This window comes from Cyclopterus lumpus, chromosome 22, assembly GCF_009769545.1.
Source record: "Cyclopterus lumpus isolate fCycLum1 chromosome 22, fCycLum1.pri, whole genome shotgun sequence".
Classification (NCBI taxonomy): Eukaryota; Metazoa; Chordata; class Actinopteri; order Perciformes; family Cyclopteridae; genus Cyclopterus; species Cyclopterus lumpus.
In genome coordinates this window covers 12,142,297-12,165,370 of record NC_046987.1, presented here as the reverse complement: position 1 = coordinate 12,165,370, position 23,074 = coordinate 12,142,297, and the positions used below count along the sequence as shown (strand labels likewise).

Genomic DNA, 23,074 nt, shown 5'->3' with positions numbered 1-23,074 from the left:
CAAACATTTAAAAACACATGGAAACACTCGCATGAGGAGAGGAGCAATTTGAATTTATTTTAAACAATGACTGATAAGTGAGTCACTGTTCTGCTTAATTAAATCAGAAGAAAGTCCTGAATGAATTCTACTCCATCACCTCTCCCAGCCACAACAAATAACATGAACCGGAGCCAACTGTCTGGTGAGGTGATGAAATTAAACCAGGTAACATTTCAACTGGTTAGCATTTTCCCACTATCTAGATGGCTAATGTTTAAAAGGTTTGCCATCCAACAAAACACACAGACACACACACGGCAGTTTGAGAGGCACTCTGCCAGAGGTACAGTGGGTTGTCTATTACAGGGCAATAGCTTTATAATTGGATATCCGTTACTGCTCGATCGACCCATTTGCTTTGGCAAGGATGCAGAGAATGAGGACAGGGTGAGGGAGGAAGAGGAGGGGAAGGGCAGTGAGGGGGACGGCAGACAACAGATGGGAGAACGAGCATGATGACAAGGAACAAACAAGGAACAGGGTGTAGGATGATGATGATGGGAGAACAAAAGCAGAAGACCCAAAAAAATGACTACGCTTCTAAAAATAAGACAATTCATGTAAAAGTGTTGCATATAAAACGTATTACTCCAAACGACTACCACCAATTCATATAATGAATCAATTAAATTAAAACAATATTTTTTTGAGATTAATTGACAATGAGAATAATTATTGTTGCTCTACTAAAAACTCAGTTACTGTATTAATCCCTTCATGTTGTTCAGTAATGATTACATTTTATTCCCACAAATGACCAACCAAATGTAGACCAAACGTATGAATAATGTCAGTGATTCTTTCCGGACTGTAAAGAAATATTAGTTAATGATGAATTTACACTGACATTTAAAGCCATCTATTAAGCCCTTAATCAAATTAACATTGCCACAATTAGCCTATTCTGTTTCATTATTAATTTAATTAAACATTATGAATGCAACATGCCCTGATATTTATTTTTCATTTGACGAATGTATCAGATCACTGCCTTATCATTCACACCTTCTGCTCAGGTAACATTATTATTACACAATGTATGCAATCTGTTGTCCAAAGCCAATGAACGGGAGCTCTCACAAGCTGTTGGTTGTTACACATGTGAAGCAGAGTTCACACATATAGCATGTTAGCATGCTGCTAACGAAAGCAAGCCGGGGAAACCTGAGCTTTGGGGTTCCCTCTACATCAGCCCACTCTGGAAGAACAAATTGAATGCAAATATGGCATTTATGATTCCGTCTCCTCAGATCCAGCCTTTCGTCTCATGATTATATAGCAATGACCTTTATGCAGTGCAGTTACAAAGCATTTTTGCCAACAGGGTGTGACACTCTCTTTTGCTCAAACAGAAAGATGTATCAATCCTCTAAAAGGATACACTTAATGTAAAAAAAAAAAGAAAATTGAAAAATCCCTATCATAATTTCCCAAAGCCCAATGTGATGTAAACCTTAAAATCCACAAGTTTGGGAAGGTTAAACCAGCCAAAATGTGGCGTAGTTGCTTCATAAACTATTCAAAAGTCAACTATCTTACGAATCAACCAATTGTTTCAGATTTAGCTCAAGTACAGTCACCAGGGTTTATGGGGAAGCATTCTGGAAACATAGGAAATCACTACTTGAAGCAGAAGTGCACACTTCATTAAACCTCATTATATAACATTTCCTTTCATTGCATAACATTACATGACTTTTCATACACCAATACCAAAACAATAAGATTAACACCAATCTTTCAAACAATCCAGCAGCGTAGTTATGCATTTACAATAGCATGAAATTGGGACATGTTCCACAGTCTGCGGCAGAGGAATCCCACTAAAATAATATTGTAGGAATAAATTCTGAGAAAGTAAGTAAGAAAGGAAGGAAGGAGCAGAGTATAAAAAGGACAGTGATGACAAAAAAAGGGCTGCAGGCTAAACAGAGCAATGACTCACCAGCCAAAGCAGAAGAGAGCCAAGTAGAAGCCCAGCAGAGTGGCCACCACATGTCTGATGAAAGGACTGGTCTTACTGGGGTGGAGGTAGATCCGAAACCACACTGCCATTAGCAGGGCGAACAGCTGACATGCCACAAAGTTAACCTGCATGGAGGGACACAAAAACAATGTCACAAATAAAATCAGGCAGAATCCAAAAGGGACTGCTGGAGCCGGGCCTATGCCGAGGTCTGGTACAGAGGATATTAGTAGAATTGTGAACGCACAACAAGGTAAATCACAGATCAGTGGCTTGGAAATATAGGCTAATGGTCACCCAAGGTGCGAATATAAAATCGCTGAGATTTGCATTGCTAATGTATATGAATGACTGCCACAAGCATACAGTAGTTAAACAGAGGGACACCAGTTAAAATTGTTTATAAATGCTTAACAGAAACTTTAGCTTGCAAGCTAACTTCTTTTGCACAGTCACAATTTTCTTTCTCAAGGTCATTTACTTTAAGATTGCAAAAAAAACAAAAACAAAGAAAGTGCTAGTGAGTAAAAGGTCTAGTGCAAATGGGACTATCAAGGGGAGTCATGTGTTGTTCAACTGTATTAATACTCAAAAGATAAGGGGACTAAAAATGGGAACCATATTTTCAGTTTTGGAAAACACTTTCAAAAGTAAGTGTTTGTATATAATTTTATAATGCTGGTAAAGCTGGGTTTGAGACCGTGTTTCATCTCCTAATGTCTCCAAACAGCAAAGAGGCTTTACTCGGAACAATAGTGAGATTGTACTGGATCCATCAAGGGGAAGAGAATGGAAACCTCTATGTTTGATTGCTAACACTTTATCTCCCCTCATTCTGAACCATATGGATGGAGTAAGATAGAAATTGGGGACATTTATAGTATGTCCTACTAATCTGATGGCATTGTGTTGCCCTGTAAATTTGATTAGGCTATACATATATTTGATTAAACCACCATCATGACCACGGCCACGTCTCTGTAGACGGTTTTGTTCAATTATCACTCACTGACATCATTGCTGTAAGTAACACATAGCGTTGTGTTTGTGAATATGTCTGCATATGTCCTTCCAGCAAACAGTGATGAGTCTGGGATGTTTGCCAAATCCGTCCTTTCTACCTCCGAAATAGAAATAGAGAATGAGCAGAAGGGCCATTGGGACCGTTTGTCGGGGGTTAACTCGTCTGTCCATCCGGGGAGAGGGATCCTCCTCTGTTGCTCTCCTGAAGGTTTCTTCCCTTTTTTCCCTGTGAAAGGTTATTTTTGGGGAGTTTTTCCTGATCTGATGTGAGGTCCTGGGACAGGGATGTCGTACGTGTACAGATTGTAAAGCCCTCTTAGGCAAATTTGTAATTTGTGATATTGGGCTGTACAAAATAAACTGAATTGAAAAAATGTACTTCCTTATAAACTACACTGACTTACAACAAGTCATGGACTCCCTGAGGTGCAATGTTGCAGTAAAGACTAGCAGTGGAGTAACGTTATCAATTACAAAGCATGATTTCTGACATCAGCTGAACAGCGTCCAACGGTGTCTCTGCCTCAGTCCCAGCCGCTACGGAGAAGAACAAGCTATCTAGCTAACTACCCGGCCGTCCGCTCACCCTCCGGCGAGCTGGGACCACGCTTTATTGTTGTCACCATACCAACTACAACAATCGCCATTTTCTTTTGTTCTCATCAAATGATCACGGAAAACAGTTCAATGTCCATTCGACTCCCTTTCTATGGCCTATAATCACACTTTACAAATGCAAATACACACACAGAGAGCTAACACATGTTGAGTTGTAGTGGATTTTATATATACGTGCACATGTAGATAAGAAAGTTTATGTTTTAAATTAATACATAAAGAAAGTTATGATAATTCATTTGGGATATTATGAGGAATATTCTGGAGGAATGTATTATAAAACATAAGAGAGGATCACTGTTTTATTATTCTGTTTGTTGATGACAAATGTAATGATTAACTGTATGATGCATGAGAATGAATGATGTTTTATTGTTTAGACAATAGTTAAAATGGATGCCGATTGAAACCTGAGATGTTGCTTTTATTCTGAAGGCAGGATAGTAGGTTTTATTCTGACGGGGAACTTCCGGTCCCTGACCAGAAGTGTGCGCTTTGACCCCGCCAGCTTATTAATTAGCTTAGCGAAACTAAACGGCAGCATTTGTTTGAACTGGCCAATAGAACTAACCTTTAGGTGTGAATCATTTGCATGACCAGACTAATAGCCGAGCATTTGTTCTGGGGGGATGGTTCTACTGGATTGGAGGTCTCGAGACAGCCCCAGGCTGGCGCTCTTTGAGAGCAGCAGTCCGCCTGTGGAGAGTTTCTCCTTTCTGGCCCCACGGCCGTGAACGCTATATGAATATTATCTTTGCCATTAAATATTGTTAAACTCTAATTCATTGAATCTTGAATTTCCTGCGGCCACGGGACCCGAGTTCTGAACATATCTTACACACACAAGGCCAATATGAGTAATTGCAATGCTGATGCGATGCTGTATCGCATCACATTTGTGGTCATATGGTCAACAAGTCTTAAAAGGCTGATTTGGAAAAGAGAAGCAGGAAAAGCACAGGAATAACTGGAAAAGAACATAATACTAAATGCTGAAAAAGGTGAAAGGAACACTCATCCATTAAGAACCCGGCCTGTTTGTTTGATGTCCTGTTCAGTGCTGCATGTCTGAAGGCACAATGGCCCGTCCATGTATATAGGTCATGTTAACAGATCCGTCTGGCCAGTAAGCAGTGAAAGGCTACAGACACCAAGAGCTCCATCCATTATCTATGGATCCTGCATGATTAATGAGAGAGAAAGAGGGACGGATATAGCCTGAAGTATGTAGGTCCTGTAGTCTGCACGACTAACAGATTAAACAACAAATCATCTGCAGCATTAGCCTGAGTGTATCATATCAGATGGCATTTGGCAGCGATTGTTGGGGTTTGTATACATAAATTCACACACTAAATACACACTAAGCACATCAGCTTCAATAACAGGAGCCAGCCTCTTTTGTTCTTTTGCTGTCATGGCCGGTATTATTACTAAACCAAAAGCAAACAATGGCCAGTCATCACTGGCCATTGTTTGCTATCAAGGTGTGCCATTTTAACTGCAGTTTGTACTTTTCATGTTATCTAAAAGTGAACTACCAGTCATATATTTGTTTGTTGTGGATGCAAGGCAAACAGCCCAACCCACCTACATGTGTGCCAGTAAATGTAAGTGATTCAACATTCACCCATGAGTGATCCAGTAAGCAGGCCCAGTTTTAGTCTCAATTGATTCCATCCTCCTCCTCCTGTAAATACGAGTGTGCCGATTCACTTTGGACAAAGTCCAGTGGAAGAAATCGGACAAAATTAGACCCAGGTTCAACTGCAAATCTCCCCCTCCCCCTTTAAAAAGTGCTAAAATAAAAATATGATGCCCTGGTAATGACAACGTGTGACATCAAAAAGACTTCCTCTGGCTAACCCTCCTCACGTGAGCCTCTTTTTCAAAACAGCATTCACCCAATTCACAGCTTTGGGTGTCGTTTGACGCTTTGATTACATTAAGCTGCTCTCAAAAATAGAGCTTATAAACTTGATGATTTCCAACTTCTGTCTTTACAACAGCCTGAGCGTGAACCATCAGATACTTCCTGGTTGTCAACACATTGCTTTGTAAGGATATGGGAGAGTGGAGGGGCGCGCCAGAGGAACTGTTTTGTTCATGGCAACAGCAAAGTCGAGCTGCTGGTGAACAGGCTACCTGGAAGCTGATTGTGTGGCAAAAGTTCTGAGTAAGCAATTTTTCAACTGTGCATTATCTGTTGTTCAGCTTTCATGTAATGTGAAAAATAGAAAAAAACTGCAGCAATTTACTTTTTTAAAGTTGCAACATTTCAATGATGAAGCATGAATAATTACTATTCAATAAAGTAAAATCGTTCCGTAATCTGGAACAAAATTAGACTCCCAAGTATTGTTTATAGCCGTTTCAGTGTGTTAGCGGATAAACCGGTTAGTAATCAACAGTTCCAATTACACGTTTGCTCAAGGAGACAAAATTATGTCCCTGCATCTCACCACCCCCAAAGATGTCTCTTTGAAAAGCCTGCTTAGCTAATCTCATCAACAAATGCAGATCGGCTACTTGACTATTGAGAGGTTTATGTTTGGTAGGGAGCATTTTAAGTTTTTAAGTAAATATGTTTTCCGTTTCTGTCCATATTGACTTGACGTTGTGTTTTGTCTTCTTTTTTTTTTTTTACTGCTGTGTGCAGTTTTGGGCCAACAGAAAACCTGCTTCAAATCAATGTTTTCCACCAGCATCATCAAGCTGCTTCATGAAGCTCTATTTAAAAACACATGATGGAGATGCTGGTGAACACACGGGCAGGCACATTCACAAGCACACTGTGTGAAGAAGCGCATCATGAGGAGGGACTGCTTGTTCTGTCCCCTTAAATGACTCTCTCTCACCACCCTATGTGATGTGCCAGAGTCATATGTCAGCTCAGAAGAAAGTTGGAGAGAATTGCTTTTAAAGTAGACGACAGCATTTCAAAGTATCCGAAGCAACTGAGATGTCAAAGTGTTCAAGCGAATGCCAAACGAACATTTAATCAGTGATTTTGAAAGGATGTAAATTCACTACATTCACAAAATGCTACGATATAGTAGATTGACATTAGAGATCAATGCCAGCAGTTGAGAAATCACCTGTAAAAGTAAACACAACTGTTTCTTTCGCCTGAGCAGCCGTTATATGAGATCACGTGCTCGTTGGCTTGCTACATTCCACTCCCAGAGTTCACAGCAAGCTGTGGTAATGTTAGATAATGCACTACATGACAAAAAAACAACAACATCTGAAAGTCAACAATATCATCCTTAGATATTTGCAGGATTTGTTAAAAGACCAGGCTAAATGCGTTTTCCCCCAAACTGTGTCCAGTGTTGGGATAGTAGTTTACCGAATACACATGTTGCAATAGGCAAGCGCCTGTGCCAGGGTGCCTTGTTTATTCATTCATAATACATGGATCTCCTCTTCCATTATTGATTCACTCTCAAGTAAACCTTACCCTGGGGTACGGAGGTCTTTTTGTTTCAGAATGTAAAGCAGAATATCTGTGGTGCTGCAGAACACTTTGTAAAAGAGCCACAAAAATAACTAAAGACACTATTTGGGATAAATGCACTGCAGCAAACCCAGTGAAATATATCCCTGGGAGAGAAAAATAGCAAATAAATAGAAATAATAAAATTTAAAATTTAAAATTTAAAAAAATAATAATAATAATAAAAACACTTAATTAATTTTAGGAGTGATCGTAGTTCAAACCATAAAAACCCTGCAATTACTAGCAAACCCCGGCCAGTTAACAAAAGTTCCCTCTCACTCTCGTCATTAGAGTTTGCTTGGCAGAGGACAAAGATCTTCTTTTTTTTTTTACCTGCGTTTACAAACCCCACCGACACAATATTTACTCAAAAAGATTTTTAAAAAACAATCCAAACAAGGCCCGCTGAGGACACACCCGTTAGCTACAGCAAGAGCTCTTCCTCTTCAGCATCCTCACTTCGTCTCAATACCAGACGATAGTGTATTAGCAGACCGTTCTAATGTCATGACAGCGTAGATATGGATCCGGGAGACACAGGAAGGGGGACAGACGACATGCAGATGTTTTGATGGGTGGCAGGCGTCAGTGAGCGATTAGCGCTTACGGGCAGTAAGCTGTCAGGCGGTTCCTCGTGGCAGCTGTGGGACAGGGCTCAGCTCGACTTTAAGAAGCTTCATTACAGACCGACACACACAGGCTGGCAAAGGAAAAGAGGGGGGAGGGCATTGTGGATGCGGTGGGAGACAGCGATAAGCCAGCTTCCTGAAGTTCATTGTTTAGTGTGTGTGTGTGTGTGTGTGTGTGTGTGTGTGTGTGTGTGTGTGTGTGTGTGTGTGTGTGTGTGTGTGTGTGTGTGTGTGTGTGTGTATGTAACATAAAGGCCCTGAGGGCAACAGCACTATTCATGTTCATGTCACGCTCACAACACTTTCAAACTTTTCATTCATCATTTTTAAAACATACACCTGCCATTGTTTCCTTCCGTGCCTGTTTGTCCTGAACTTAGCGCCCAAAGAAGTAGTTTTACTATAAAGTCTAAATGGCACACTGGAGAGCAGCTGCCGCTAGGTTGTGAAGAAGGAAAGGAGTCATGGCGCAGGAGGGAACAGACGATGAGTCATGTTTCCTCTGGGCATTGCTTCCTCTTTCCTTTTCTATACCGAGAAGGCCGAGAATCTACAGACAGGCTCTTTGAGACGGTTGGCAAGCACAGCTGTGCTTTGAGCTACATGCTAACATCAACATCAGTACCGGTAACTCACATGACAATGCGCTGATGTTTAGCAGGTTTAATGTTTCCCATGTACACATTTTAATTTAGAGTATAGCATGCCAAGCATTTTCTCATTAACACGCTGACATTTGCAAATTAGCGCAACACACACACACGCACACACAGTACAGCTGAGGCTGAAGGGGATGGCGTTAGTTGTGCAGTTATTTGATCAGGAACCAAAGTATTAAATGAATTCAAATTTTGACCTGAACGAGGCACTTAATGAAGATTCAAGGAATTACAGATATATTTTTTTATGCTTGAAATATCTGGAGCCAATTTCACTGCAATCTGTCCAAAAGTTGTCACGCAATTTTGATTAAAAACCAAAATTGTCAACCTGGTTGTGTCACCGGATGAAAAGTCATAGGATCACCAATCATCATCTAATCATGAATGTTGTTACACTTTCGTCTCATCAACTATTTAAATGGATAATAGTGTGGCGAAAAGTTTACAAGTCTCAGGAAGCATGATACAAAGAGTATAAAGGTTGTGCAGCATTCTTGTGAAAATCTATGCAAGGCCAATGAAGGAAAAACAATAGTTAATCTAATAGTTTAAAAAGGGTCAAACACATTTTAGGATCCCCATCCACATGACTAACCTGCCTACTGACACTTTAACCATTACTGGTCTGTGTGAGTCTGTGTATGATCAGAGGCCGGGATCAAATGCATCAAGGATCCCATGGGCACAGAATGTCACTCTTTCAATGGATGTACACACACACACACACACACATACACATATATATATATATATATATATATATATATATATATATATATATATATATATAAACACCCACACCCCTTCTCCATCTGTGCATGGTCCGTGTTTAGCGCCCAGAGACGTTCCTTGTGCAGAGCAGCATGTGGCTCCCTACCCAAGCATTACTCACAGGTGACTGGTGGGTGCCTGTCGGTGCATGTGTGCCTACATCTGTTTGTGTGTGTCTGCACAAAGTGGAAGATAAATTTAGACAGTCATTAGCATAAAACCCTTTTTTCCATGTCATTAAGTCTCTAACACACACACACACACACACACACACGCACACACGCACGCACACACGCACACACGCACACACCTTATTTCATTTCCATCAGCTGTAATGATTCATGCAGATTCACAGTGCTGCTGCCATCGTGGAGGTTGGACTCAAAGCCTTAAAGTTAAACTCAACTCATGTCACAGACTTAGCTGTGGAGCATATTTGGTATACTACTCATACGGTTTTGATCCTCCTTACTGTTGTGTATACAGAAACCTGTAACTACCCTGTTGTCAGCCATTTTTATGTGAGGTGAGCTTTGGAGAGAGCATTGACGTTTAATTCCAGGGGAGGATTAAAAACAGCGGATGATACAATTGTTTGCAAAGGTTAGAAAGTGTGTGGATGGAGCAGAGAGCAAGAAAGAGTCTGCAGAATATTATACAAGGACATACAAGTGATTGCACTGTTTATGAAGCAATACATTAAGCCTACAATCAAAAAACGTGATAGAAAAATGTAGTGAGAAAAGCCAACTGGTACATCGTGGTGTTGCACCCTTCAACCTTTCAAGCCCATCCTTGAGCTGGAGAGAAATGGGAGCAGCCGAATGTCTGTGAGTGTTCTCCCATCAAATAAAGAAAAGTTTGACAATTTGACAAAGTTCTTCACCTTGTGTCAAGTCACAAGCCTGTCTGCTGAATGAAACTGTGAATGCATGAAGATTGCGGAAGCCTATGTTTAAGAAAACTGAATAATTAGTTGGTTGGATTGTTTTGCGTTTACACAGAGGCAACCATAGATTGACAAAGGCTTTTAAATATTGCTGTGTTGATGCTAGAAATCATGAGAAAAGTGCCCCAATGATATGAGTAGCACAAAGGAAGCATGCACTGATGCAAACACACACAAATGCAGAGTGCTAAAGCGCGCAGTGTGGCGCTCTTCTCTTTGATCCACAGATCCTAGTCAGACTCTACGATCGGGCTATTAATAGCCAAACAATCACAGGTAGCCAGCAGCACTGGGCCAGAACCACGCTCAGAATATGTACGTATGCATGTATGTATGCATGTATGTATGTATGTACGTATACATGCACGTATGCACGTATGTATGTACGTATACATGTATGTATGTATGTACATATATATGCATGTATGTATGTATGTACGTACGTACGTATGTATGTACGTATGTATGCACGTATGTATGTATGTATGTACGTATATATGTATGTATGTATGCACGTATATACGTACGTATGTACGTATATATGTATGTATGCACGTATGTATGTATGTACGTATGTATGTACGTACGTATGTACGTATATATGTATGTATGTACGTATGTATGTGTGTATGTATATATGTATGTATGCACGTATGTATGTATGTATGTATGTATGTACGTACGTATGTATATATGTATGTACGTACGTATGCATGTGTGCCTTGAAACACATGAAGAGACTCAAGCAAAGATTACAGGGCTGTTTTTGGTCAGAAACGCCATCTTTGCTCTGAGCAGTCGTCCTGGCGCCCTTAAGTGTAGCGATAAAATAATGTTATCAGAACAGGATACATTAACACACAGATGAGTGACCTTGACTTGATCCACTCAGGTATACTGTACATACAGTACGTTACCATGTCAGTGCAAAAACAACGCAGAGCAACAGAAGTACAGAAAGGAGGAAAGATGTTCTCAATAGAACAAGTCCAGACTCGGGGTAGCAACCATTGTCTGTATATCCGTGAGAGGGTTGCTTTGATTTTCTTGTGCAATCTCTTTCAATTTCTCAACGAGCTTTGTTTGACGCCACGTACCCCTTTGCGATATGTTCAACTACTAGCAAACACCTAGAAATAGTCTGAAGTAGGTCTAAAAGAAAGATGCAGTATGTGCGACAATGGCAGTACAACAAATATTGATTAAATGAATGCTGTCTGATTACGTTGTCTATTGGATATATTTGTGCTGCACAATTCTTCCAGAGTGCTGAATAAGCTGAATGCATAAAAATATAAACAAGGAGAATCGTTTGATCGCCTCTTTTGATCTGCACAAACAACTGCCAGCTGTACAGCCACTTGATTTATAATATGACTTGCAAGGAGAGAGGGACAGAGATACCTTTGGAGCAAACTCAGACTTGCCAGCAGAGAACGCTGCTGTTTTCTTGGGTGTCAGAGTAACATCAGTGAAAAAGAATGACTACATAATCCAGCAGATTACGCAAGTGTAAGAGGGTCACTGGATACCCAGGGCAGCCATGGAGCAAATATCTACTCTTGCAGGTCTTGTGTATCCTGGATTGTGCCCAGCTCGCTCAGACTACTGCACGTTCTCACCATGTAACCAATACACAGACAACTAAGAAACGTAAATTGGGTCAAAGCAGGGTGAAGATGTCACCAATTGCTCATGTTGCTCCCCATGTAAATACTTGTCTGCAGTCGTTATTCAAAAACAAGTAAGCTGCTTTTTAGAATAATAATAATAATAATAAATTCTATTTGTATTACACTTTATATTTAGCAATCTCAAAGTGCTACAGAGCAGAAAGTTAAAACAACTTAAATTTAAAATAAATTTAAAAGCAGAGCCTATAGAGGATATTTTAGCAGTAAGCTTTCTTAAAAAGGTGAGTTTTCAGGTCACGTTTAAAAGCCTCTGCAGTCTGTGGGGCCCTCAGATGGTCGGGGAGGGTATTCCACAGCCTCGGAGCTGCAGAGGAAAAGGCCCGATCGCCCATAGTGCGGAGCTTGGTTCTGGGGACTTGGAGGGTGTTTTTGGTTGCAGAATGGAGGGTGAATGAGGAGGTCTGGAGGGTGAGTAGTTCTTTTAGGTATTGGGGGGCATGTCCGTGAATGCACTGATGAGTGAGGAGGGAGAGTTTATACTCAATTCTGAGTGGGATGGGGAGCCAGTGTAATGATTTCAGAACGGGGGTGATGTGGTCGTATTTGCGGACTCTTAACAGGATCCTGGCAGCGCTGTTCTGAATATGTTACAGTCTCTGGATGTTCCTGTTAGAATAGCAGATCTGAACACGATGCCACAAGTTGATGATTGTAAATAGGTGAAGAATGATTCATGATTAAGTCAAGTTGTTCTGCCCTTCCTGCAAAGTGCAACATTTCTTGATTGTGGGGGTTCATTGTCATTAAGGATTACTCTCTGTAAGCTTGTTGAACATTGGTACTGGCTGGTTAGTATAGAAAGAAACTATTGCTTTTTATGTGAAGAACTCGGACAGGGTTCATACACATTTTGACCAATGGATTTCCAATGACTTTTAACCAAATTTCCATGACCAAACATTTTGTAAAATCTCGGTGTATACATGAAAAAGTGAGAAAATGTAGTATTTAAACTAACAATGAGAATTCCAAAGCATACAGTATACCTTAAATGATATAATGAATGAAAGACAATAGTTTGATTAAAAGAATTAAAACATTTGTTTTCTTTTAATCAAACTATTGTCCATTATGTGCAAATCCAACTGTTTGGACTGTAGTGGTTCAGGCTTTCGTCAAAATAGAAAGACATCGGCCATTTGCTTCAATGCGTTGGACAACGTGAGACTCTTGAAGCGGGGAGCAAGCCCAAACGAGGAGAGATATGCACATTTGCTTTCGCCACAAGAAAATTGTGTTGCAATCTGGCTATCGGGGAACATTAGTTAAAATAGCAGGCTGGCATCTTCGGGTGATTTAAAAGAATATTGCGAAGTGGCAACCTTCATTCCCCACATTACCTTCGCAGTGAGGACTTCACTTTTCGTTACAGCATCGGTTATCGACGCCTGCTTGTTACCAAAGAGAGAGACATGCTGCTCGGCGTAGCAGTCGCTGTGGTGAGATAGCCAGTGATGGGGGTTGCTGTAGCGTCGCTAGCTGTAGCGTCGCTAGCTGTAGCGTCGCTAGCTGTAGCGTCGCTAGCTGTAGCGTCGCTAGCAGCAGCGCTCTGTTGTCGGCTTCCTTTAGCATGGGAGTTTATGCCGGCTTATATTTTGAGCGTCTTTCTTTTAAAAGCATATTAATTATTTAAAACTCAGCGTAAAAGAACACATGAATATAAAAAATGTCCATGACTTCCAAAACGTGGGTATTTTATTTTTTTTTAATGACTTTTACAGGCCTGGAAATAACCATTTTAAAATGCCATGACTTTTCCAGGTTTTCCATGGCCGTACGAACCCTGTCGGACGTTTATACGCCTGTATCTGATCATGATGCCACATTGATATTTGACCAGAAAAACACACCAATAAACAGAATATTTACCAGATGCTCGGCTCACCAAGCCAGCCACGACTGAGAAAGCTTGGAGCCAAACTTTACAAGCCTGCTGTTTGGGCATGGGGCCATCAACATGAAGACAAAGGTTCAATAAACAGGTTTTGAATTTGTTCAAATAATGAAGTCGTACAACTTATTGAGATAAAATAGAAATCATCATCTGAGACTGAAACCAAAGGCGATTCCTCTCTTCCAATATCCATAGTTTGCTTTGTGTTCGTAGACGATAGTCTGCACATTTTGTGAACGACAAACTGCATCGTCTACAAGGGATTGGTGGAAAAATGATAGGGTGAAGAAACCTAACTTCTTACATGAAAATCAATAGTTTGCCCATTCTCTAATGGGATTCTGTTCTGTGGTCTAAACCCAAAGCAAGAACTGCCACTAGAAATATAAAGCATCATTAATGATTATTGAACCCCCTTGGGTTTACATCCACAAGAGCCTGACGGATTTGTCAGAGCAGCCTCTTTGGCCCAGTAATGCAGCACATTAGTAGCTCTCAAACAACTGCCTGTTTGTGAAAAAGTAAAAGCCAAGAGATACAAGAAGATACTTGGACAAATAGTACACTATCTAAAGCTCCAGCCTTCAACAATACAAGATATCAGATATCCCACAGGAAGCACTAATTCTGCCCTACAACTAAATATCAGTGCTACAAGAGTGTTATGAAAGGAGGCCCGTTATGATCAGTGACTTATGACTTTGTAACAATAGTTTGTATGTAGAGGGCAAATGGCATCGATTGCAAAGAAAAAAACTCTGAATATTCCCAACATTGGCAACCACTACCTAGATCAAAAAGAAAGAAAGCAGTCAGTTGCTATGATACAGCACAGAGTATGCAAAAGTACTAAATGTTGTGCTAAGAGTAAGGAGACAACCTTTAAAACAGCCGATCTCCACAAAGTACTTTGCACTCTGGCAAGAATCAAGTACTCAGTTGTAAGTGTTGATAAGCCGCAGTAAAAGTCCAATATTGAAAACTTCACAATAATACTCCAGTATCAGAACTGAATACGACACAAAAGGCTGTTTTTTTCCTAATCTTACAAAATACTGGAAATGCTAAGCTAATGTTACATAAGCATGTGAAGCAACGGACTTCTACTGGCTGGGTGAATGTTCTGTGGTGGTTCTGCCGCTCGGCTATGTCTGTTTGTGGGAACACACGCTTGTTCCAAATCATTTAGGAGTAAGTTTTGTTTTTGCGCGCTTTTTCACACCACAAGATTAGAACAAGTGCATCAGTAAGACTGAAATAACTTCAGTGAGTCGTTACCTAATGCGGTCACTTTCTATATTAAAGATAGCAGCAGGTATAACTCAGAAACACTGAAGTAGCAGGCGTGCACCCGTGGGTGATAAAAACTGCTGAAACCTCAGTGACTGAACACAAATATCATGTTTAATAAGCACATTTGATACAGATACTCACATATTTCACTCAGTACAGAGCAGCCAGGGTCGACATCCCAACAGCAGAGTGACTAAACAAGTGCATGCATAGTCCCAATGTGTCCCATCTCAGACTGGACTTTAAATCAGTCGATTTCAAATGTACATCTGATCAAGCCTTCACTCAGAACGCAACAAAACACCTATTCTATTCTCATTGATTGGATTTGATTTACAATGTGTTTGAAAGGTGCTATACAAGTCAACTTGTTCATCAAAAATGTATGTAGAAATGTGAATTAAAAGGCACACCCCTTTTAGCACGGATTATATAGATGTTTGTGGCACAGGTGACCAGGTTCAAGGGAATCAATGGCAGAAGGCCCTGAGGAGTAAACATCGTGGATCAACTCCTCCTTCAGTGGCCGAACTTTTCAGATGACAGCGCAACTTGTAGTTGGGGAAGATCAATACTCAGATTGGCTATTTATTGAAGCATAGAGCTACTGAACAGTAAGGTGACAGAGGTTTGGTGAACGTGTCAGAGTCTATCTGTTCCTGTGAAGGTGAATCAGCTGAACGCCCTTACTGACTTACCTCAATGGAATTACAAGTGACAGTGCAAAGTCACACTAATACATATTCATGCCCTCTCATTTATATTGGATGCATCTCCTTCATCCCATTGGACTCCTGGCCAAGCACAGTGAATAAACCAGAAAAGGAACAGCTGTTTCACATAATGCTGCGTTCACACCAAAAGTGTTGCAAATTTATTGCGCAAGTAGATTCCATGCAGTCAATGCACAGATCTGAATTATGCAAATTTTCGCCTGGCGGCACGAATTACAGAAAGCGAAAGATTTGCCTCATTCGCCCAACGCTGATTATCCAGACGTAGTCGGTGAAATTCACAGAGCTGTGTGAGCCTACGGGTGATGTTATGAACCCAAACACAAAGGCGTTTGATGTTCCGACGTTTGTGGGATTTCCACAACACGTATAAAGAAGAAATAGTGGTTCATTCCTCCATGGTGGATGACGGAAATGATAACCATTTCCACGGAGTAAAGCCACAGAAAAAAGCAACGCCCCCCTCTCCAGGCGAATGAAGCGAATAAACCACAAATAGTGGGGCGAGTAAACTCACGGAGTATGGGTGGTGTTATGAACCCAAACACGAGGGCGTTTGATGTTCCGACGTTTGTGGGATTTCCACAACAAGTATAAAGAAGAAGTAGTGGTTAATTCCTCCATGGTGGATGGCAGAAAAATGAGAACCGTTTCCACGGAGTAAAGCCACGGAGATAAGCAACGCCCCCTCCCCGGGCGAATGAAGCGATTAAACCACAAATAGTCGGGCGAGTAATGGCTTTTGGTGTGAACGCAGCAGAAGAGTTTTGTAGAGAAATTATAGACCTCAGTCCCATGATCACACAGACACTGGAGGCCTGGCCTGGAATTAAACATAAGAGCTAACACATCGGAGTAAAATGCATAACAACTGCAAAGTAAGAATTACATTAAAATGAATGTGGCCGGCCTTATAATACCCAAAGGCGAATCTTCAAGGCTAGACTGGCTTGTTAGCATTTATCTTCAATCTACAACATCGCGTAAAAAAAAGAAGCTGTTCAAATGATTCCCTGAAAATACGCTCTCTGTGCCAACCAGCGCTGTGCCATGCAAACATTAAACTGGTACTCTAATCCGAGAGTGAAGGCTTTTTTAGCACAGAAACAAAATCCACCCTCATAAGTCCACGCCATTAGCAGCGGAACTAATGAGTTAGTAATCTGAGTCATGTGTCCACTTTTGAGGCAACGCAGAGCACTTCAGAGTGAAGAGGGTTGAAAGATGCCTATCTATATCTACTGTATGACGGCCCGGCGAGCCCGCCCATGTGGTTTGTTTAAAGCACTACAGAAGAAACACAAAACAATACTTTTTCTTCCATAATGCTAGCGCAACACATTCTGATTTCATTGATACTATATTGGCTTTACGATACCATGGCTGCATTTATTATTAGTAGGAAATGAGCGCATGGCAGTCACCATCATGCTTTAACTCTAACAATACTGTCTAAGGATACAGATAATAAGAACATGCTTAATTTTTCCAGAAACAGCAATAAAAGAGATGAGCAGAACCAAGAATGTGGCGTTAGAACGTTGGGTCTCTATGAAGGAATAGAACTGGAGGAAAAAGGGAACATTATGAATACTGAAGTACTTTCATACTTAAGATAAGAAGCGTTTAGGGGTCACTGGAGCAAGCTTATCTATTCTAATACTATGTAATGAACCATAATCTTTCAATACAGATTCATTATCTTAGATAAATTATTACACAAGGCTATTTGTGCTGGATAAACATAGCCGAGGGGCCAAGGACAGAGGCTGGTGTCTGTTGTACAGATTGTCAAACCCTTTGAGGAACATTTTTGATTAGTAATATTGGGCTATACAAATAACATTGAAATGATTGAATTGAAATGTGTATTGGCCTTCTTACAGCATCAGTAACTCTGCCTCTATGATCAATGCTTATTTTTTTTCTCTGGATTAAATGTCACACAGACAAGTCTAAGCCACCTTTATGAAGAGCTGCCTGTTTGTAACCATTACTTTGCTGCCTGTTGTCAACCACCCAGTAATGTTAACATTATAGCCAAGTATTTCCATATTCCCCAGGAGAAATCACACATGCTTGTCTTGATTGTGTACTATAATAATGGCAGCAGCCAGCAGCGCTCCATTAGAGAGAGCTGAGGGGAAAGAAATCAATTGGAGCCATAAGACTCCCAAGAGAGAGACAATTAAAGACAAAGGGGAGGTAGAGAAACTCTGACAAGACCCGAGGGCTTAAAAGTAAGACCAGCTGAGCACTCCCAAGCCAGGGGCTTTGGGGACTCAGCCAGCAGCAAGGGACCTCAGAGGGAAGCCAAGTTGGCATTCTTCAGGCAAAGCTCTCCAAAACCTTACCACCTCTGAGAAGTCTACTCATTAAAAAAAAAATCTTAACATTATGAGATACATATTCTGATTGTTTGACAGAGATCTCCTAATTTTATTTATTTATTACAAGAAAGGGCAGTCGCCTCGACATTACATGTTTTCACTACTCATTTAAAACTTCGGTGAAACTCATTTTAACCGAGCCATTCTGCTCCAGTGTGAGACGTGTGTCGTTGATAGTAGCGAATTGTCAGTGGATAAAAGGAAAGCTGGGAGTCAAACCCTCAGCACTGGGTGGGCTCAGAGGCCTACAGTACAATGGCCTGGCGGAAAAAATGCAGCAGCCACAACAAAAGGGGGCTTGTTATCATGATAAAAGACGTGGCCGTTGACTGTGACAATCCAATATGTCACATAAACAGAAGACCGATTGTACAGCAAGCCTTTTGTGACCACAGGACACACAGCAGCACTGCCTGTACACTGTGAACTGGTACCTATAACTGCATCGTTTGACGTCATCAGTATGTATGTATGACCTGCAAAAACCTGCCCATTCCTAAAGAGAGGCATTCATGTCTGCGGTCCTTGATTAATACAAAAGCTGAAATTAGTTAATATTTTCTTTTGTGTTGTCAAGTAATTACAGGAACACAAGAGAGAGCAATGTGCCAGACAAAGGACATCATTCCTCAGTATCAAGAGGTGGAAATGTATTTGTCAAACATAGCCAGTACATTCTACATTATGGCCACACTCTCGTCAACAAGCGTCATTGCTGACAGTAAAAACATTACATCATCCAAAAGTCTCCACTGATCCAAATAAGACTTACCATTTATAATTATGTCAAAGAAATAATCCTGACAACAAAGAAACCTTACATTTCAACGTTAAAACCCATCATGGATGTCAGCTTATCAGGAGTAGATTGTCTAGCAAACCATACTGTGCCGGTGGAAATGTCCACACCGCCATGGTTCTCAGAGCCACCCTGTAGAACAGCAGGGCCGTCAACCTGCTGGAAGGCCTCGGCAAACTTCCTCAGGTCACACCACCTTTATATGGAGCATTCGATACAGCCAACAAAACATACAGTATATACCATCTCAATTGACAATCAAGAAGGGCGTGTCTCAGTCACTCAAAGACAATGAAGAGCAGTACAAACAAACAGCAAGTTGTAAAGGCTCATTGTATATGTGTGAAAAACAGTGGTGAGATTGGACCGGAGCCCAGCTGCTGCTTATTGAAACAGCTGCAGCTGTGGCGGGACTTCACAGCTGATGCTACAAATGAGTTATAAAAGTCCCTTCCCAGGGGAAACTAACCTTTCAAGATCAATTATGAATAAATTGCTAAACATTTCAGTTTTCAGTTGAAGAGAAAAAACGTTGCGAACCTAGCCTAGTCTTCAAACCTTATTTTGAATTATTAAATAAAGTACAAAGGGATTGTTTTAGTGGTGTAGGGCGATACATCATAAATAGTACACGGTTTGGAACTAGCAAACACTTGATGACTGCAAGGCAAGAGGCTGTAGGAGTCAACTGGTTTCCAAATTTCAGTCTGGAACTCAATATTATGCTTTATGATGCCATGACCTGTTAGACGTATTATTGAAGGGTGGGGGCAAAACTGGAACTGAAATCAAACCTTGCAGCACAGCACAAATTATGTCAGCATGAAAAGCATACCGGTGGGATTTTAACATGCATCCTCGACAGTGACAGTAAATGTTCCAACCAAGAAATTGGACCTGACTCGGTTTCAAGCTACCCATGAAAATAGCAAATCTGCAAGGCAGCTCTGCTTAATTGTGTCAATGTGTAATAATAAGATGATAAATCCTGAACGGATTGACATCAGTACCATCTACCATGCATATGTAGTTTTTAAAAAGCAGCAGTACCCATCTATATCTTTGTGTGCCGCATGATGAGTTATCTTTTGCGAGGACAGTGGAAATGTCTACAGCAGTAGCCGAACAAGTGGGTGTTTAAGCTATAGATGAGGGGGGGAGGCCAGATACGATGCAGTAAAATGTCAAGGCTATTCTTCATGAACACTGTCAGGTTAATGTCTTCAAGGCTAAGAGCAGCACTTCAAACTGTACATGGCCTTCATTCCACAAGGTTCAGAACAAGCACATGAAAAGAGCTCAATGCAACCAAATCTGGAGCAGACACAGCTTGGGATCAGGATGTGTAATTTGAGCCCATACATCACATTTTTCGTACGAGAATCCCTGAGCGGGTGAATATAGTGTTTGTGTAGGTGCACAAAAATATAGGAGGACTTCGTCAAAATAGGAACAGCATGATACTGAGAGGGGACCGGCTGCGTGTGTGTGTGTGTGTGTGTGTGTGTGTGTGTGTGTGTGTGTGTGTGTGTGTGTGTGTGTGTGTGTGTGAGAGAGAGAGATAGAAAGAGAAAGAAAGAAAGAAAGATGAGAGAAGAAGAGAGAAGGAGAAGCAGAATGTCAGTTCAAATTTCACAGCTCCCATTATAGCCCTGACACAGGCCAGTGCACAGGCCTGTGTCTCCCATGGGATACATACAGTCCAACATACAGTGAGGTGCCACACACTGTAGCAGCTCCATGAAGAGGAGTGTCAGTGTCTGCGGGCCACACTGATCATACCGTATCAGAGTGGCTCTATTGATTTCCATGGCGTCGACAGCGGCTCTGGCACAGTATAGAACCCAGTTGGCAGGAAGCTAACAAACCACATTGTCACGAGGGTGACACCTGTTCAACAAAGCGGCGTGGCCCCGTGATTGTACTGTACGTCTCGTTTGTACAATGCCACTGTCATTTAATCAGCTAGTATTTATTCAAATGGAGAGAAACAACTAATCACAGCCATGAGAGTATCTCCGAGAGTCAAAATAAATATTTCAATAAACAAAAAGACACAGTAGGTGACTCCTTGTTTGCTGCATGGCAGATGCTAGACTTCCTCCGACGACAGTGCTATGTCTAATGTCAAGACATGAAACACGCTGTAGAACGTGTACAAACTATTGTAGACGACTGATAATTGTGGTTGTAGTCTCAAGCAAATTATCAGAATTAGCAATGTAGCTAATAACTATTCTGTAGCTACTGTAGTATTGTAAAATTGTAGGGTAGCCTCGTGCTAATGATGTCATTGTCTCGAGTTATAAAAAGGGATATGCTCTTCAGATGCAGCAGCTTAATAAAAATACAGGTTTGATCTCAATATATCCTTTTAGTCCTTTATGTCCACCCAGTGTCACAAACATTACATTATTATAACCATTCTAAAAATGCTACATCTATTTAACACTGTGGGGTTCTCCTTCTTGGAGGCACTGCGATGAAAGCACTTGATCTCCGTGCCAAGTTTAGAGAATGTGTTTATGAGAGAAAGCAGAGCACATCACTTTAAAACGTTGGTCTTCACCGAGGGACATTCCTAACACGGGCTTGAGCACTTTATATGAGGCACAATAAAACGTTCCAGTCTGCAGATGCAGATCGTATGGAAAGATGGTCGAATGGGTTTGTCGTTTGATCCACAAAAAGACAAGGAGTTAAGAGGTTAGTCACTGTGTGCATTGTGGTCTGATAAATAGGCCACGTTCACATGGGCACACAGTTCATTGGCACATTTGTTAATGCCATGTTTGGAACTTTCACTATCACAGTTAACAATAGAAACCTCCCACCAGACCCCTTTCTAATCTCAGGTGTGTTCAACAAGGCTTTGCTGAGGCCCAATGTGAAGAGAGGAGTGAGTTATGAACCTTACAGGAGAAGGAAATAGGCTCATCTGAATGTGACCTCATGCTGATAAGGAAAGAGTGAAGACACGGGTAAGTGATTCTGCAACTGATGACACAGGACAAATATGCACAGCAAAACAATGCCAGCATAAGTAGAATAAAAAAATATAGTGTGGCTCTTTACAAGAAATTGTTACTCATACTGATTTTGGCAATTGAGGAACATGACAGTGGACTCCCCGGTGTTCACATTAAAACTGAAAAGCATACAACTTACAACAAAAACAATATATGTCAGTATGTGGTACATAGTGACACATTGTAGGTACGAGGGCAATAACTGAAGGGGAACTTAAAGATGCCACCATACTAAGTCACACAATGCAATTGGAGGAAACCACAATGTTTAATGTGGGATATTTCAACGTTTCCTCAGACAAGCCACAGTGGCACTCCATATTTGCGTTTCTCCACAGAAGCCTCGTCAAACCAACCCTGATCCGTGCTGACATGACTAGACGCTCCCCCACTCCACCTCTGGTGAACGATGAAATCATTGATATGGAAATCACCCTTTGCATACATGGGCGTGCTGTGGTTTAGGTGTGGCGTCTGTGAATGTGAAAGTGGAAACCCTTTTTGCAAATACAAACTTTTGCGCAAATATTGCAATGAGTTCCACTTGAGAAAACTATCAGTGGCTAATACAATCCCATGATTCCAGACTAATCTCAGCTACAGCGGTTGCCCAGCCCATTACACCGCTGATTGAACATGTGAAAAGACTGCCATTACAAATGAGCATGGATTTGACATAAAACTAGATTATTTTGTGGTTTGTTTCTTAGCAATGGGGATAACAGTGGTCATTGCGGCCTAACGGTTCTTACACACTATTACAGGGCTAACTTCAAGTGACTGTTAGGAGAAATTAAACGGGTTAATCCAGATTATAGCGGTGATCTGATCTGTAAAGCAAGTCAAAGGGCTCTCCGAGGGTTCTCGGAGTCCAGTTGGAGAACCACTGGATTAGGCTACGGACATCGATGGGAAGAGACAAAAGGCATTAGCTGTGCTGTAGCCTGATATGGGAGCTAGCTGATGGTGGAAACACTAACGGATATTGTGTGCACTCGTTTCCAGGCAATCCGGAATGTATGAATGCTCGGCTAACGTTAGGGGCGAATAGCGCTGCGCATCATCAGCCTCTGCTAACG

The 23,074-nt window shown here is 41.2% G+C and overlaps 1 protein-coding gene across 1 annotated transcript in view; it reads right to left on the bottom strand.

Annotated features, from left to right (window-relative positions):
- The window catches only part of mboat2a (membrane bound O-acyltransferase domain containing 2a), a 40,874-nt gene that overhangs the window by 17,142 nt on the left and 658 nt on the right, over positions 1–23,074 (bottom strand). The window contains exon 2 of the mRNA XM_034563579.1: positions 1,988–2,133. Within this exon, the coding sequence (XP_034419470.1) occupies positions 1,988–2,133 (146 nt within the window). The remainder of the gene's footprint in view (positions 1–1,987; positions 2,134–23,074) is intronic.